Here is a 17,071-nt window from a genome sequence, read left to right on the forward strand (position 1 = left end):
GAGGTTGGGGTTGCGGCTTGGTGGTAGAGCACTTGCCTGGCATGTGAGAGGCACTGGGTTCGAGGATCAGCACCATATACAAATAAACAAAATAAAGGACCATTAACAACTAAAAAAAATTTAAAAATAAATAAAAAGAGTTTGCCTGGGGCTGTGGCTCAGTGGTAGGGTACTTACCTAGTATGTGTGAGGCCTGGGTTTGATCCCCAGCACCCCAGAAAGAGTCACTGTTGATGTCACTCTTCAACAGTGAGTCATCAGGGAGGACGTGTCCTTTGGATGGGACTAAGGGAAGAGGAAGGTAATTTGGTGGGAGTAGAGTTTATTTGGAAAGGCAGCAGGAAGAGGTATAAGAAGAGCATTTTAAAATTACTGAGTTCACTGTGCACTAAGGCCAGATGGTATTGTAGGTGCTGGCGATGACAAGGTAGGCCAGAGGGCCACCCTCCTGCTTTCCCAGCGAGGCACCATGCTGGCCGCAGACCTACTAGGAAGAAAACTTACTTGTGATAAGATGGGAGGGTTGGGAACACAGGTCTACCCTGGCTCTGGTGGTCAGGCACAGCCTGTCTGAATAGAGGACATTCAGAGTGGACAGAGAGGTGAGAAAGAGCCCTCCTCCTGCACCGGAGAGCATCAAGGGTAAAGGACCCGGACGAAGTTCCCAAGGGAGGTCACTGCAGCTGCCAAGTGCACCAGTAAACCCTCCCTGGGAATGCCAACTCCACCTTACCAGTTTAAGTCCCACCTTTGGTGGACACCGGGATGGTGCAATGTCACTGCGCCACACTCTCTGGCAACACTGCAGGCAGGATCTCTTCACGTTGCTGCCTCATTTCTCCTACCCACTGCCACGGAGCATGCGACCCAGCAAGGAAGGGACTTCCTTTCTCTTACGGCCATATTCCCAGGGTCTAGGACTTGCTTGGTATGTTGACACCCCTCTCCCAACAGTGGGTCACAAGGAGTGGCAGGGCTTGGCGTGAGCCAGGACGGGTAAAGCGGTGAGCTGGGAGGCCCACCTACGGTGCTGCCTCACAGCAACACTGCGTCAGCCTTTCCCGGCTCTGGGGAGGCCGTTCAGCACACTCAGTTTAGGAGCTTTCCTTAGTGTGAGCACTAACATGGAGGTAGCATGACAGCAAGTGACCCATTTCTTTAAAATCCCCTGTCCCCACTCCTCCTCCTGCTGAAATGCCGAGAAGTAACTTTTTATACCGACTAATTCTTATCACTATCATGAAGGGGAAGCAATACTGGGGAAAGGAAGGAAGGCCATGTCTCACTTAGGGGACAGTCCCTGCCTCTCTTCTGTCTCCACATGTGCTGTAATGACTACTGATTGCGGATTATAAAACCTCCCGGGCGGCCTGAACTTCCCCCTAGACTTGGTCAGCCTTTGTTCAGGTGGTGAGAAGGTCTCCACGCCCTAGCTTTGCGCAAGAGGAACACAACTCCATTCTGGGTGCTTCGGCCCTCTGCAGACAAAGGAGGACCTTTTTCTGCTTTTGACACTGTTTTTCTTTATTCAGGAGTCTCAAACTCAACGGTCTCCAAGGCCAGGGAGGAGTGAAGAGGCCCGGGGTGGAGAACGGAAGGCAGGCAGCGGCTGGAGGATGGTGTGCCACCTGCCAGGAGTCACTGTGCCACTGCTTCCAACCAACCAAATGATCGGACCACCCACTGTGGACTCTGGCCCTCCAGCTGCTGGTACTGGCTGGGTGTTCATAGGGCCCAATAAAAAGATAAGGCACCGAAACGGAATTTTTTTCTCTTTAATTTTAAAGTTTATTCCCTAATACTTACTCAGAAGTTAAAAGACAAACAATGGAAATTTCAGAAAGCGGCCAGCTTTTTAGTAACAGGAAGAAAAGAGGGGTGTGTGTGTGTGTGTGTGTGTGTGTGTGTGTGTGTGAGAGAGAGAGAGAGAGAGAGAGGAGAGAGAGAGAGAGAGAGAGAGAGAGAGAAGGGGGGAGAGGGAGAGAGAGAGAGAGAGAGAGAGAGAGAGAGAGAGAGAGAGAGAAAGAGAGCACGCGCGCGCGCAAAGGAGCAAAAAGAGAAGGGAAGAGGAGGAGAGTAGACCAGAAGGAGGGGAAGAAACGTCAGATACTGCAGGCGACAGAAACTTGGCAAAACTGTTCCTCAACCAAGGGGAAGTATTTTTATTTGGTCTTAATTTGGAAGAAGGGAAAGGGTAGTGGGCCAGGGAATGGGGCAGGGTGGGGTGCACAGGACGGGAGCCTTGGAAGGGGAGGCTGACCGGGTGCCTCCCTCTCCCCAGAACGCCTGCTGCTCATCCCAACTGGCCTGGCGCTGACAGAGCAATGGGCCACGCGCAGCCTCTGGGGCGTGTCAGCCACTTCCTTAGAGGAGGGGAGGCGCGCTTGCTACTTTATAACTCAGGCTACCCTGGGCTCTGGGAAGACTCCCCTCCCCCAACCTAAACAACTGGGGGGTAGCTGTGGGGGATACGCTGCAGCACGCAGTTGGCCTCTCAGCCCAGGACTTCAGACCACTGGGTGTGAGGGACCTCAGGGGCACTGAGCTGTTGGCAGGGAGGCCCAGGGAGATCCCCGAGGACGTGGACCATACCAGCACACTGGTCCAGCAACTGCAAGCGCACGAAGGAACTGATGGCTGGACTGTCAAGGGTTCTAATGGTGCTGTTGGCACCAAACAGGGCTAAAGACCCGGAGAGTGGGGGCTGACTTCACCTCCCTCACTGATCAGCTGAGGGGAACCCCTTCCCCCCGGGAGATGACTCAGGACTGGGGAGAGAGCACCAAGGCTTCTCCACCCTCTGGCTTCTACCAACAATCCTGGGACCCAAATAACACAAGGTTCAGACTCTGAAGACAGTGGAAGATCACCCCAAACACGTTTTTATTGGGCTACTACTTGACAGGGCATACCCAGGCCTTTAATAGACTTTTAATTTTTAAAAATTGGCCAAGGCTTAAAAGAGTATAACACTGAAACTTCCTTGGCCTCAGGAAAAAAAAAAAAAAATTTTTTTAAACTTTCATTACAGGCTTAAGTGGGAGTTTTAATATTTGTACTGAGTTGATAGGAAATGTGAATAATTGCAGTCATCTGTAGCAATATATGATAAGTTGTTTCAAGGTAAAATTGAATGATTAATCATTTAATACATATTTGAAAAGTTTTGAGTTTATAATAAGAAAAGTTCTATGCTCAAGTATTAACTCATATTTTCACCCCACTGTTTAATTTAAAAAGTTGGAAGAAATGTTTCCTTTATTATTCCCTATTTCCTGCCTTTCCTCCAGCTCCAGTATTGCTAGTACACAGCTGAGGGATAAGTTCATCAGGAGTATTCAGATTCCTTTCTAAGCTGGAGGCTAACACAGATCATCCACGAGTCAGTTCCGTTCTTCTGTTTTAAAGATGACGATGCTTCGGCTCATGAAGACCTTACATTCCACACCACCCTTCTTCACCATGAACTTCATTCTCACAACTAGAAACACAAAAGCCCCTTTTCATAATGACTCATAGGTTGCTTGGTTCATCGGTTCAATAAGTCACTTATTCAATAGTGAATATTTATGGAGTACCTACTAAACTTTGGGCACAATATGAGGTGCTAGAAATTTAAAAGCAACTAAGAAAAACTGACTTTGCTGAGAAAGTACCAGTGAAACCTTCAACTCTATTGCACCTTCCCTAAGCTTCATTTGTTAAAAAAATTAATTCTTACGATTATGTATTTTGGGCCCCTTGCACTGAGCGGGTGTGCACACAATTAAGAATTAGCAGATGTCACACACACACACACACACAAAAAAGGCAACAGAAGGAAAAACAGAAAAGTCTGACTTTGTTAAAATGAAGAACTTTTGGCCATCAAAGGACACTTTCAAGAGAGCAAAAAGACAAGTCACAGAGGAGACAAGCTACTCGGAGATCCTATGTCTGATAAGGATTTGATTCTAGAATATATAAAGAACTCCTACCACCCAATAGCAGAAAAATAAACACCCCAACTGAAAACGAGCAGAGGCCTTGACTGGACCCCTCTCCACAGAAAATAGAGAAAGATGCCCAACCTCATTGGTCTTCAGAGAAATGCAAATCAAAACCAGAACAAGAGACCCCTTTCTACCTACTCGATGACAATTAAAAAGAAGTGCTAGGAGGAGGAGAGGTTGGAACCCTGTACTCTGCTGCTGGAAGGTAAGATGCTGTAAGTGCCGTGGAAACAGTTTGGTGGATCCTCAGTTCGGCACGGAAGGAGCGTGTGTGCAGCCATTCTACTCCTAGGAGTATATCCAAAAAATCCAAAGAAGGAACGGATATTTTGAGGGCTATTTGTACACCCATGTTCGCAGCAGCATTATTCACATTACCTGAAGGTAAATATGACCTTTGTGTCTACCAGCAGACACGTGGAGAAACACAATATGGTTGGTTCCCTCCAGTTTAGGCAGTATGTTCTATAAAGTCAAAGCCAACACCGAATCAGTGAATAACAAACCATTCCTCCTAAGGAGAATAAAGGATTAGAGTCCAGAACATTCTTGTCAACTGATCTATTCATAACCTTGTCATGTGTCTGTGTCTGTTCAAAGACATCTTAATAAGTATTGTTGACTCATTAACACTGAGCTCCTGGCCAGCAGCAGAACAACCCATGCCTGAATGAAGCTCCTCTAACGCACATAATTCCCCCATCAGGCACAACTTACAGCCCTCTTGACCCCCAGAGCATCACTTCCGTACCACACTCAGGGCCATTTTAATCAGGGAAATCAGCCAGACATTTTGTTCTATACCTATCATCCCAACTCCTCAGGAGGCTGAGGCAGGAAGATGGTAAATTCAAGGTCAGTCTTTGCAACTTAGTGAGATCCTGTCTCAAAATAAGAAATAAATAGGGCTGGGGATGAAGTTCTGTGGTACAGCACCCCAGCACTTAAAAAAAAAAAAAATCAAAAAAACCTGGGAAACCATCAAGAAAAAGCCCAAAAGTCCAAAGTCATGGCACTAAATAGAAGGTCAAAGTGTGTGTGTGTGTGTGTGTGTGTGTGTGTGTGTGTGTACAGTGTGGTAATGCAGACACTGCCTTATCTGAGCTCTGCTGGAAGGTGCACTCTTGGTGACTTAAACTTTTAGCCACACTGAATGTGTCAATGACTGGGTGCTAAAACACACGGGAGTATTGATTTGAAGTTGCAAATAAAGGTAGCTAGGAGGGAAATTCACACGTATGAAATACATGAACCATGAGGATCCACATACAAATAATGGTATCGTTCAGTCATAAAACGGAATGCCACCTGGATGTGTGTAGCAACGCGGATGACCACTGAAGACATCGTGCCAAGTGACAGAAGCCAGACAGAAGAGGACAAAGGTCACCTGAGTTCCCTCATGTGAGACATCGGCAATGCAGGCAGAATCACTGATCAGAGGGTACCAGGTGTTTAGGGGAAGGGGACTGGAGAGTTATGTGAATGGGTTCAGAGTTCCAGTCTGGGATGAGGGAAGGGGATGGAGCTGGATAGTGGAGATGGTTGATCGGTGAAGAATGTGATTGGTATCACTGAACTACACAATTCAAATGGCAAATTTCATGTTACATTTTATGGAAAACATCAATGGATATCATGAAGAAGATTAAATGGATCATATTCATCTCCTGTGAAAACAAAATCAAGTGCAGATGCCCTGAGAAAACTACGGGAGACAGTCTCACTCATCTGCACCTCCCATGACAGCAAGAGCCTTCCGTAACAGGTTTTCTCCCTTGGTTTATAAAACCTGATATTTAAAAATATCAGCTGATTACTGAGGAAAACAAGTACATTAAAATGTGTGTGTCCATTGTTTAGCTTTATTTCATGCTTTTGGTGAAGATTTAAGCAGAACGGGAATGATTCTTCTGGCTCTTTGACAAGAGGGGCCACTTTGAGAGCTGACGGATATTCCTAATTTTTCTTTGGAATAAAACTGGTGTGAAGTGGTGGTCTCAGGTCATTACTGAGGTATACTGGCACTAAGTGTTCCCTTTTTGTCACCACCGTCTTTCTTCTCTGCCCCCTTCCTTCCTGAAAGCCCTCTTCTCCTCTCTAGAGAGAGTCATGTGTTAAAATACAGCTGTGGTTGCCACCCCAAGTCCAGCGTTCCCTTATTAGATACTTCTTGACCCAGCATTGACAAAGAAGCGTGGCTGAATATAAACATAAGTGAAATGTGCTAATGTGGAGTGCAAACAGTATGAAAATGTAACTTAAAATAGGAAGGAATCCATTGCCAAAGGGGGAAAAAAATCTATTCAAATTCCTTCAATCTTTTAAAATACATCATAAAATGAAAAACGTTTCGTGACCGAATAAGAGTTTGGCTTCTCTTATGATTGAAAGAAGGGTAATTACGATGGTCAGGAAAACACACTGAGCAGCTGTATTTGGTTAACAAAAGATCCATTACATGATGTGCGAGGAAACTGGCACTCCTCATGTTCACGTTTCCTAGAAATTAGACAGTCTTCCCAACTGGAGGAGGTACCAAAAGAGACTGTTTTCTATTAATTGTGGCTTTGTACCAGTTGAGTTTTCAGAGCCAATTGGATCATCTTTCTTTTGGGACAATTCCCACCTACTATTATATGGGATTTGCATATACTGATTTATACGTACGCTGAAGTATGTACTCTGTAACGTGGTACAATGTGGCTTTTAGGTTCTTCAAAATCATCTATTTTTAATGCTTACAAATGCCCATTTCAGTAGATTCTTTCACACATGTACATCTGTTTAGAAATTATGGGGGAAAAAAAGCATAACGAATAACTCTGCAGTTTATTTTATGAAGGCTAATTAATAGGTACTTACTCATTAAAGACTAGGTCTGGTGCAAAATAGAGAAATTGGCTGTTCGTATGTTTGTACGATCTCCAGCTCAAGGCAAATGATGATAGACACATCCAAGAATACTGGATTAGGGTAATTTGGTCCTCAAGAGGCAAGTTTTAAATCCTGAAGAACAGAACAATTAATCACAGAAATACACTTAGCATTTAAGTACATTCCAGGAAGAATCTCTTTAAGTCAGCCCCTAACAGCTACCTTTACTCTAATAGACTGGAATCAATTCAACAGACATTTACGGAGCACCCACCCCAGGCCTGGCCCCATTCAACACTCTGTGGTAAATTCACCCTAAACGCTCCATAAGGGTGAGCTGCCAGGGCCAACTAAACCTGAAGAGTCTGGTGAGATTCAGTGTAGACGCCAGTCGAATCTCTTGGGTTAGACCGATAGATGCTGTATGAACCTGTAAAACTTGCTTCATCCCACCCACAATAAATGACCCCAAACTAAAGGGTGACCTAGTAACTATCTGACTACCTGTGAATCTATAATAATGGCAAAGGATTTTAGTGTTCACAACTCTGCAGCACTTGGCATGCAGGAGTCCTTGCTTCCCAGAGTCTGGGGTAAGAGCGGATGGTGAAAACACTTAGCAGAGAAACAGCGGTCCTTGGAACCTGGTCCCTTGGGGGCCTCCTTTTGTTCTTTCCTCCCTGCTTCTGTGCCCTGCCTCTTGTTATTCATCTGCAGAGTTTCCCCCAGGCAAGCTCCACTTGAAAAAATTGGTCATCAGAGTCTTCCTCAATGTCAGGTGTCCTAGCTGCTGACCCACCACAGGTAACCTACGAAACTGCTCTGGATTCACCAACCAGGACAACTCGATGACAATTCCAAGTCATAATTCTGTAGATTGCTAGGAGCCTTACTAATAAAATCCTGCAGCACAGAAATGACCGAGAGGTAGGAATTTCACACACAGTGTTAAGGGGGCTGGGGAAGTGAGAGTTTTTGGACAGGAGGGTTGCTCAGGGTCTCTTAGGACTGGCTTACTAGGCCCTGGCTTACATGGCCTAGGCATAGCTGAGCCCTGGTTATGAGCTGGTAATACAGGGCTCCATTGTATCTTGACCAAAATAATATATTTTTACCTGATTAATACTTTGGGGATAAAATTTCCCATTTTAATCGCCAGCATCAGAAATGTCGCTGCTCTATAAACAATACTGAAAGAAGAAATGCGCCCCTTAACTAGTCTCTCCCTTCACACTCCATCAACTGGCCATCCATGCCAAACTCTGGAATGGGGCTGTAAGGGGCTCCAACTCTGAGGCACCAAGTGCCAGGACAGTCTGTGGCCCTGGGCAATCGGCTCAGGATGAGGACTGTGCAGGGGACACAATCCTACCTGGAAGTACCTTTGCCCACTTCACGACTTGAATCATCTGTTTGCCTGCCAGGCGGTTGAGCGTGGACAGCAGGTTCTCGGCCGTGTCTGGCTTCGAGCTGTCGTAGCCCGCGTACACGACCTCAGGCTCGATGTTTTCCAGGACCATGGCGGGGGACGGTGTGAGCGCGCGGGAAATGGTGGAGAGCTGGGGAACCAGCGCCGTGTTGACGGAGGGCTCTTTAGCAGGAGCGATGTAGGTCGTTCCTTCCTCGGGGCTCTGAGGGGGCGGGGGCGGGGGCTGCTGCTGCGCCGGCTGATCCTCGTGGATGCCTTTTAACTTTCCCAACTTCTTTGACTTTCGGGCTGTGCAGGCAAATCACAAACGACACGGGCATATTAAAAACTGCACGAAGCAAATTACGATGAACACTGACTTGATGTCAGTCAAAGCATACTGGCAGCCTGTCTTTGCTTCTGAAGTGTTCTTGTTGCACCAACAGGAACACAGCCTTTTAGATGTTTCTAACTGAACGGTACAAAGCCCAGCTGTGATCACTTTGGACAAGGGGATAAGGACTGCCTGCCTGCCTTCATTCATTCTAGAGATGTGCCCGTTTATCTCCTTTAGCAAGATGCTACCTGCTCTGCACAGGAGCCCAGCTCCTCACTGCAGCATGATCAAGCCTCATCCAGGTCCTCAAAGGTGTTCAGCCCAGTGGGGGAGGAGCCAAGAAGTGTGTCACAAAACTACTGCAATGCAGATAGAGATGAATCCCATGATAAAGTAGGTAAAATTTAATGAATGCTTACTAACACCGCTGTTAGGCACTGTTCTATATGTCCTATAAAAATTAACCAATTTAACAATTTTTATGAGGACTATTATGATTCTCATTTTGAATAAGCAAACTGAGACCAGAGAAGCTAAGGAACTGGTCTAAGATCACACAGCTCACAGTTATGAAGCAGAGTTCAGAGGAAGGACAAATTACTTCATATGCTAACACGCTGAGAGCTGGAGGGGTGGGCTGGGGCTGTGGCTCAGTGGTAGAGCGCTTGCCTAGCATGTGTGAGGCACTGAGTTCGACTCTTAGCACCGCATAGAAATAAATAAATAATTCTTTAAAAAAAGAGTTGGAGAGGTAGATGGATAGGTTATTGGGAAGATGAATGAATGGATGCATACAAAGAAAAGAAAGCTCAAAAGTTCCAAGTTGAGATTAGGGTTGTGACAGTAACTTGAATTGTAATGTTTCTGACTTATTTAAAAATTCTCAAAGAACCAGACACTTCTACTTAATCCAAACAGACAGAACAAACTTACAGGATCCAAAGTGAACACAGAACAGGGCTATGCTACACCAATTAACTTGATTTTTAAAATCCCCTTCATAGGCTGGAGATGTGGCTCAGTGGTAGAGCACATGCCTAGCACGTACGAGGCCCTGGGTTCGATTCCAGTACTGCAATCAATCAATAAAACTTTAAAAAATAAAAATAACCATTTGTATTTACGATTGCAGGCATTAATATTTATCACATTCATCACAGAAAAACCTGCAATGCAGATCAAAGACAAGCCATCACCCCACAGCAGATATATTTGCTACACAGTCATTAAATATCTGAATTCTAAGGCATTTAAAATTAACAAAGCAATTTTGAAGTTTCGCTCATTAGTTTGTACACTGTATCTTTCAATAAAAGACTTGACAGACAAATCTGGTTTTTAGAAATCTGGTTTCAATGAAAAACAGATGTATCCCATTCATATATGCTAATAGGAAGCTGCAGAGAAAGTTCGGCCCAGCAGTGCTGAGCAAATCAGTAAGTTCAACCAGGATGCCTCTGATGAATGAAAGACTAAACATAAACAACAACAAAATCAGCAGAGTGCCTCAAACACCAAGAATAGAGAAGGAAAGAATCAAGCACCAACCTAATCCAAAATGCCAGTCAACTGGGAATTCTATGAGAGTTCAAGAAAATCCTCAAGAGCATTGGTAGGTCATTGGGGGCAATTAGACACTGTTTCTGGGTCACATAAACTTCTATAAGACTTGGTTTGATTTGTCTGGAAAATGGGAATGATAAGGTCCCTCTCCCCTTTCTCGCAGCTGTATTAGAAATGTATTAGAAATGATCACTCATATCGGAAATGATATTTCAACGTCACTTTCATTCTCGCTCAGAATCTTGTAAATATTAAAAATATTCTAGTTCATCAAAATGGTCTCATCCTTTATAAGGCTTGATAAGATTTGATGATAATCATAATTTGATTGACTAGAAACAGCCAGGGGTGATATTTTCAAATTTATTAAAAGTGATATTTGCTTGCAAATTAATTATAAAATTCCTATTTGTTTTAGGCCTTAGGTCTATAATGCTGTGTTTATTCTCAGGGCTGACTTAAGGTCAATGCTATGAAATTCCATGAAGAATACTTAATATTTTCTCTAGCACTTACCCAGGCATAACCTATCTATGGCATAACTTATTGAGCAGATTGTCAACATCACATTGAACATTTTGGTTTTACTGAACTTTATACTTTAATTTTGTGAATATGTGTGGGACACCTGGAATTCAGTAATAATCTATATTTACTTAAACAGTTCAAGGTAATCAATATCTTCAACATGCAGCTTCTTCAGTCAAGCCTATTTACCCAATATCTTTTCTAAAAGCCCAGGGAGTACAGTTTAAATCATTAATTGTATTAGTCAAAGTAACCTTTTTAAAAATGTGTGAAAATTTTATACTAATACATGCAGTCTCATTAAATTTAAACTTTTCGAAGTTGGCAATTATGTCTACATACTCTTAATAATACCACACACTCCCTGTGATGCTTATGGGTACTAAACAAATGGATAAGTTTGTTTCATCTCCACATGTTAACCAATTTATCAAACTATTACATATACAAAGAATTCATTTGCTTCCCTGTGGGAAACACAGGCCAACTTCTGAGATTGTGAGATAAAACCTTGGAGTTGCCGTTATTCCTTTTCGAAATTTCTACTGTCTAATGATCCATTTGTAGAGTTATACTCTTAAATGTCTTCTCCAAAATACAAGCTAAAATTTATTGAACACTTAGGTTCTGAGCACAGTTCCACGTGCTACTTATATGCTTTGAGCATGCCGATGCTCACCATGACCCTATGACCGGCACTATCATTTATTTCCATTTTTTTCAGGTGAAGCACAGAGAGAGATGAAGTACTTTTTCACAGCTGTAGAGCTGGTTAATATAGCACCGGGATTTGAATCCAGTTTTGGCTCAGAGCAGTAACTTCTATACTATGTAGTTCTTCTTCTTCTAATCCTTTCCTCTAATTTGTATTATTTTTATACTTTAAGATTAGCACAAGTTTCAAATCTAAGTATATAACTAAGATGTTTGCTAATTACCCAGGAATATTTTTGGCTGAAGATAATAAGCATTGTTTCTATTATCTGAAGTATCAGTCAACATAAATTTTGGGTCTTATCACTGTTTAGCACCTTACTACATTAAGGTGGAATTAATGGCCCCTGGGCTTGGGGATCTCATGAGCCTAGGAGGTCAGAGCTATGTTCTTTCTCAACAGCAGCTCTATACCCTACTTACGTGACTTATGTGAGCGTGCGTGTGACTCTGTCTCCCAATCTCACCTCAACTCACTGAAACGAGGAATCTTGCTGTTCAACCTGGATGTCACCATAACTAGTCTGCACTCAGTGACTGCCCTCAGGTGCCAAGTCGTTAATTACTAATGGTAGTGTCTTGGCAGCCAGGTTCCTCTGGCACTGCAAGGAGACAGATCTCCATAGATTCTCCACGGAGTTCTTGCCCCAGGATCTGGCAACGGTGAGGCCCTGCTTCCTATCCTGACCAATATGCACAACGCCTAGCAGGGAGCCTCTTGGTGGGGCTCTAAAATAATTGTGAAAAACTTCCAGTGGCACCTCAAGATTCACTAAGGCCTTGAAACACGCTTGGCAAGATTTCCTGCTTGATCAGTACTACCTCCCGGGGCTGATGTGACCCTCGACACATCCTCTAGCCAAAGCACCCGTGGAACAGAAAGATGGCTACCCACAGCGGCCCCATGAAGACGATGAGATCCGCAGCGTGTCCTAACACTTGCATCACTTACGGACGCGTTTGTCCTAGAAATGGTGAGCAGGACAACTACCCACAACCCTGCACTAGTAGAACACAGGATGGATATCTAGAAGAATAGAGATTTTTTTTTCCTCTATCACACCACTTCACGAAAAAAAGTGAGAATTCTGTCGTTTTACAAATGCTTTCCTGTCTTGAAATTTAAGGTCTTGGCAATAAACATCAGAAAATCATGCTAAAACATGTATTTTTCTGTTCATGGGTCACGTGTAATTACAGCCCACGGGACCCTGCCCCGCATCCTCCACCCACTGTAGCACGTGATTTCTCTCACCACCCTCATACTTGGGGCATCGATTTCATCCAAATGACCCCGACTGTGTTTCTGTATGACTTCACTTCACCTTCCTACTGCCAGAGGAGACACAGGGGCAACTAAAGATTTCTCTGTCCTTTTTCTACAGGTTAATTGGTTGTACAGAAAAACCCTCCTAATCTGTACTAATAAGAAAAAGAACATCTAAACGGTCCTCAAGGCAGTGCCACTAATACAATGGGGTGAGGGTCCAGGGGCAAGCTGCTCTCATGAATAAATAAATAGCTACTCTATTGACTATAGCACAATGGCATTTCAACTGATAAATACTCCTAGAGTGGTTAACAAGGTTGAAAATGAACTGTTTCCCACAGTATTCCCAAATATTCTCAGATCAATCTACACAGCTTAACAAATTAACATGTATTATTAATTTTGTTAGTTCTGAGAGCCTACTAAGGCAAACACAAACCCAACCTTTGGCCACTTTAAAAGACTTTCCAAATGAATGGATCTCCTCCCTATATTAAATTTTAATGTGTATATAAAGCTATCCATATATATATCTTTATCCATAATAAGTACAATTTTGTTGCTGTTGTTGTAGAATATGTTTACCAATTACTTAGCAAAAAACTAACATCCGTTGTGTAGAGAGTTCCCAGATTTGCCAGCAATGCCATGCTAACAAAAATCTGAGCCCTGACAAGATTACAATCTCAGAGAAGCTGAATCAATAAAATAATTAAATTTATAAAGCTGATGATGATAATTTTTAGGTGAGGATGCGGACAATATATGTGGAGAGAAATGGCAGGGAGAAGTTTTCTCATCCCCTCTTGGGGCTGCCACTTTCCTGCCCTCTCTGGGGTAATTCCCACCAGGCTTTGGGCATGAGTTCTTGTGAACCAGATCACCTTCATATATGGAGATGTAACCACAGTCAAGTGCCACTGACCCACCCAAGGGCGCCTTCCTCAGCCAGAAACCAGAACTGAGCAGAGGCTTGTGGGAATCTGAGGGAGTAGGAACAGGGTTCTCTGATTAAAAGGTTCTGGACGATGCCTTTCCTGTGACAGAAAGCCACCTTTCCTACTGGACACAGGGAGGCAGAAAGGGCCTAGCCAGGCACCTCTGGGTTAGACAGATAATCGATCTGATTATTTTATGGCACTTGTGTTTTCTGTATTCATATTCTCCCCAGGGAGAATTCTCACTTTTTGTCTTATACAGGAGTCAGATTCAGGAGTGTGCGTACACATGGGAACAGATGTGTGAAAACTCCATCCTGGCCCAGGGTTTTAAAGGTGAGACAGCTTCTCTTCAAGGTGTGGCCAGGTTGGGGGCTGTGTGAAGTTGAGCAAGAGCCTCAGAGGAAGAGGAAACAGTCAGGGAAGTAGCCTCTTGGTGATCAGCCCAGGGCATTGGAGAACGCTTCCAGAACTTTCTTTGGCTGAAACAGTGGTTGGTTTTGGATCAGGACAAGACAGAGCATCACTGGGCTGAAGCTCTCTGTGCACCTCTTAGGAGGGACAAGGGCAGGGGCGGGGCAGTGAGGTGACTGGAGCCTTAACACCAGGGTCCGGTAGACAGTGGATTATTCTCAGTGACGATTCCTACATCCCCACCATAGCTGTGCTGAAGTATCAGAGGGAGCGACAAAGTGATAAAAGGTCCCCCTTGCAAATCCCTGGATAAAACAGGAAAGCAACAAGGAGGGAAAAGACTGGAATTGACTTAGTCCGGAGTAGAGGCTAAAGGCGATGAGAAACCCGATAGCAGTTATGAAAACTTGAAGGGACATTTGCTGAATCATGTTGAGTAGATTCAATGCATTTTTTATGATCACTGAGGCCAAGATAAGATATGGAGGGTTTAAAAGTCAGAAGAAGGGGTTTAGATCAGTCGTCAGGAGAATTTCCTCCAAGCATTCTGGAATGTGTTATGAAGAGAGTCTGGAATGTACTACTCGCAGGAACATGCAACACTCTATAAACTCCGAATTGTAGGCAGACAGGCACCTGCTCCCAAGTACAGGTCTGCCCTCAGGTTGAAGGGGGATTGAGCTCTGGAGACCCAGGGGCCCTCTATGGAAGCCAGGGAAGACCCGCCAATGTACATTCCAGCTTCACATTCATCTGAAAGGAACATCTCTGATTCCTATTTGTCTGAGGAACAGGGATAAATCCCTTTCACTTACAAGTAAGACACAATTTTAGAAATATTTCTCCAAGATATGCACAGAGAGCAAATACTGTGATCTCAGAATACACACTTGAAGGAATATTCAGTGTTGCAGAAAAAACAACAAACAAACCCACCTAAAGTTCTCTATGTTCCCTCTTTCACCTCACTCCTTTTTATAAAGGAGTTTCATCACTGTAATGCACAGCACTGTTTGCTCAGTCCCATATTTAAAATATACTCTTTGGCTTCTCCGAATTCTACAGGTACACAATTTGCCTTGTGGGGAAAAGAGCTATCATGAATTGAGTATCTTTATACCAGGCACCAAAACAGCATCTTTTAAAAAATACCCCATTCAATTTTCCTATGCACTGTGTGAGGTAGCGATTTGCTGAGTAAAAGCATAGTGCTTGTTTGTGGCAGTTAGGGTGAGAAGCACATGAAAATCTACAACAGAGAAACCCCACCATACCAGTAGTTCACATCTAAGCAGGTGCTCAAAGGGGCCAGAAGGGGATCTAGAGGCAAAACAACTTTCTCAGTTATCTGCAAGGTTATCACTGGGTCACCTCTAGTGACAGTAGCTTGTCTTTTAAATAAGTGGCATATATCATCCTGAACCAATATGGCAGCTTTCTTTTCTAATTCCCTGGACAGTGCAGTCAACCTCTGCAGTCTTGGGGACAACTTAGGCTTTTTGCATCTGCTCTTGGTTAGGATACCTTAATTCTAACTGAAGGAGAAATCTAAAAGGCAGAAATCAAACCAGTCTGTCTTATAAGATCTAAAATAAATTGGAGGAAGAACTTTATTATCTCTTCTTGAAAACAAAGTTTCCAAAATCCATTGCAACACATAATTGAGCCTTTTGGATATATATATCTTTTAAATCAATTAGCATTCTTTAGAAAATACAGATTATCTCCTTTGTAAATTATTCTCTGGGAATAACTGTTGGATTGATAAATGTGTGTATGCTAAGCCTCTAAGAAGTTTTATAACATACTTAAAATAAAATTTAAAAAGCTGGCTCTGTAATAGTTGTGGCCACCCAGCCAAGGGCCCCTCCCTCAGTTAAAAAGTGAATTCTTTTGCAGCTGCAAGGGCTGCCTTCTTGGCATGTGTCTGAGCAGAGAATTTATTACACCAAGCACAATCTCATTGGGTATGCAAGGAAGACGGTCTCATTAGAAATGGTTAGAAACATTACTGTTGTAACAAGGTCACGGAGGTGAACATGGTACAAGTATGAGGCAGAAGGCGGTGACCTGGAAACAGGCCACGGCACCCCGCTTAATTGACTGCACTCTCCCAAGTTCTAGCCTGATCCTCACTAGCTCAGACTGAGCAGGATGAGTCAGATGCAAGAACCCATGCTGGGTAGAAAACCCAAAGGGTGGGTACAGACCTTCTCAAACTGGAAGTCAACTCGAGGGGGATTCACCTTAAGCAAATATGATCTAGAAACATCAGAGTTGGGGGTTGGGGGCGTATAGCTCAGTGGTGGAATGTGGGCTTGGTATGCACGAGACCTGGATTCAATCCCTGGCACTACAAAAAAAAAAAAGAGTTTACCAAAGAGATGTCTGAGGGGGATATTATGCTAGAAAATGGTATTTTTTCCTTACAAAAAATTCAACAGAATGTTCCTGAAAGAAGTGCCCAAAGAATATTTAAAATGTAATACACGGACTTTCCTTTGCCCCTGGCTTTTCCAGCCTGTGTGGGTGATCTTGCTTGTTCTCCCAGCGTCTGCTGTTATTTTACTACATTGGAGTCCACATCTTGGTCCCTTTGGTACCCAGGTCCCTTGCAACTTGGAACTTGCCTGAGAACTGTGAGGTGACTAAGGATGTTGCCTGAACTCAATTTCAGATATTTTCCTTTAAAGGATTAGCATCATTTATGTCCCTAAGAAATAAAAACTATTTATGAGGGGTGGAAAAATACACAGATGAGGATACTAATCTAGTTTCATCTCAAATACTAATTTTCTTGAAAAATACTTTGACTTATTTTCTCCAAAAATGTTTCTCCTCGTCAAACATATTCCTCATAGTTCAAAACACTTTCTTTAAAATTATTACTCAAAGCTATATCATTATAATTTTAATTATTTTTTCAAGGATTATTCCTTAACAGCATATCTTATAAAAATCACCTTAATTTGAAATAGGTCATAAATAATCCTTGCTGTTATTTATAAGAAAAGCAAACTGGGCAAATTT

The 17,071-nt window shown here is 43.4% G+C and overlaps 2 protein-coding genes across 4 annotated transcripts in view; both read right to left on the bottom strand.

Moving 5' to 3' along the window:
• Nr3c2 (nuclear receptor subfamily 3 group C member 2) overlaps window positions 1-6,981 on the bottom strand; it is a 60,044-nt gene extending 53,063 nt beyond the window's left edge. Inside the window, exon 1 of the mRNA XM_047567506.1 lies at window positions 6,858-6,981. Coding sequence (XP_047423462.1) covers window positions 6,858-6,949 — 92 coding nt within the window. The 5' untranslated portion in view covers window positions 6,950-6,981. The remainder of the gene's footprint in view (window positions 1-6,857) is intronic.
• Window positions 6,867-17,071, bottom strand: part of LOC124995063 (mineralocorticoid receptor) — a 270,857-nt gene continuing 260,652 nt past the window's right edge. For all 3 annotated transcript variants that reach the window (XM_047567502.1, XM_047567501.1, XM_047567503.1), the window contains exons 5-6: window positions 8,242-8,586; window positions 6,867-7,001 (exon numbers count right to left, since the gene is read on the bottom strand). In XM_047567502.1, coding sequence (XP_047423458.1) covers window positions 6,964-7,001; window positions 8,242-8,586 — 383 coding nt within the window. In that variant the 3' untranslated portion in view covers window positions 6,867-6,963. The remainder of the gene's footprint in view (window positions 7,002-8,241; window positions 8,587-17,071) is intronic.

Source organism: Sciurus carolinensis, chromosome 10, assembly GCF_902686445.1.
Source record: "Sciurus carolinensis chromosome 10, mSciCar1.2, whole genome shotgun sequence".
Lineage (NCBI taxonomy): Eukaryota > Metazoa > Chordata > Mammalia > Rodentia > Sciuridae > Sciurus > Sciurus carolinensis.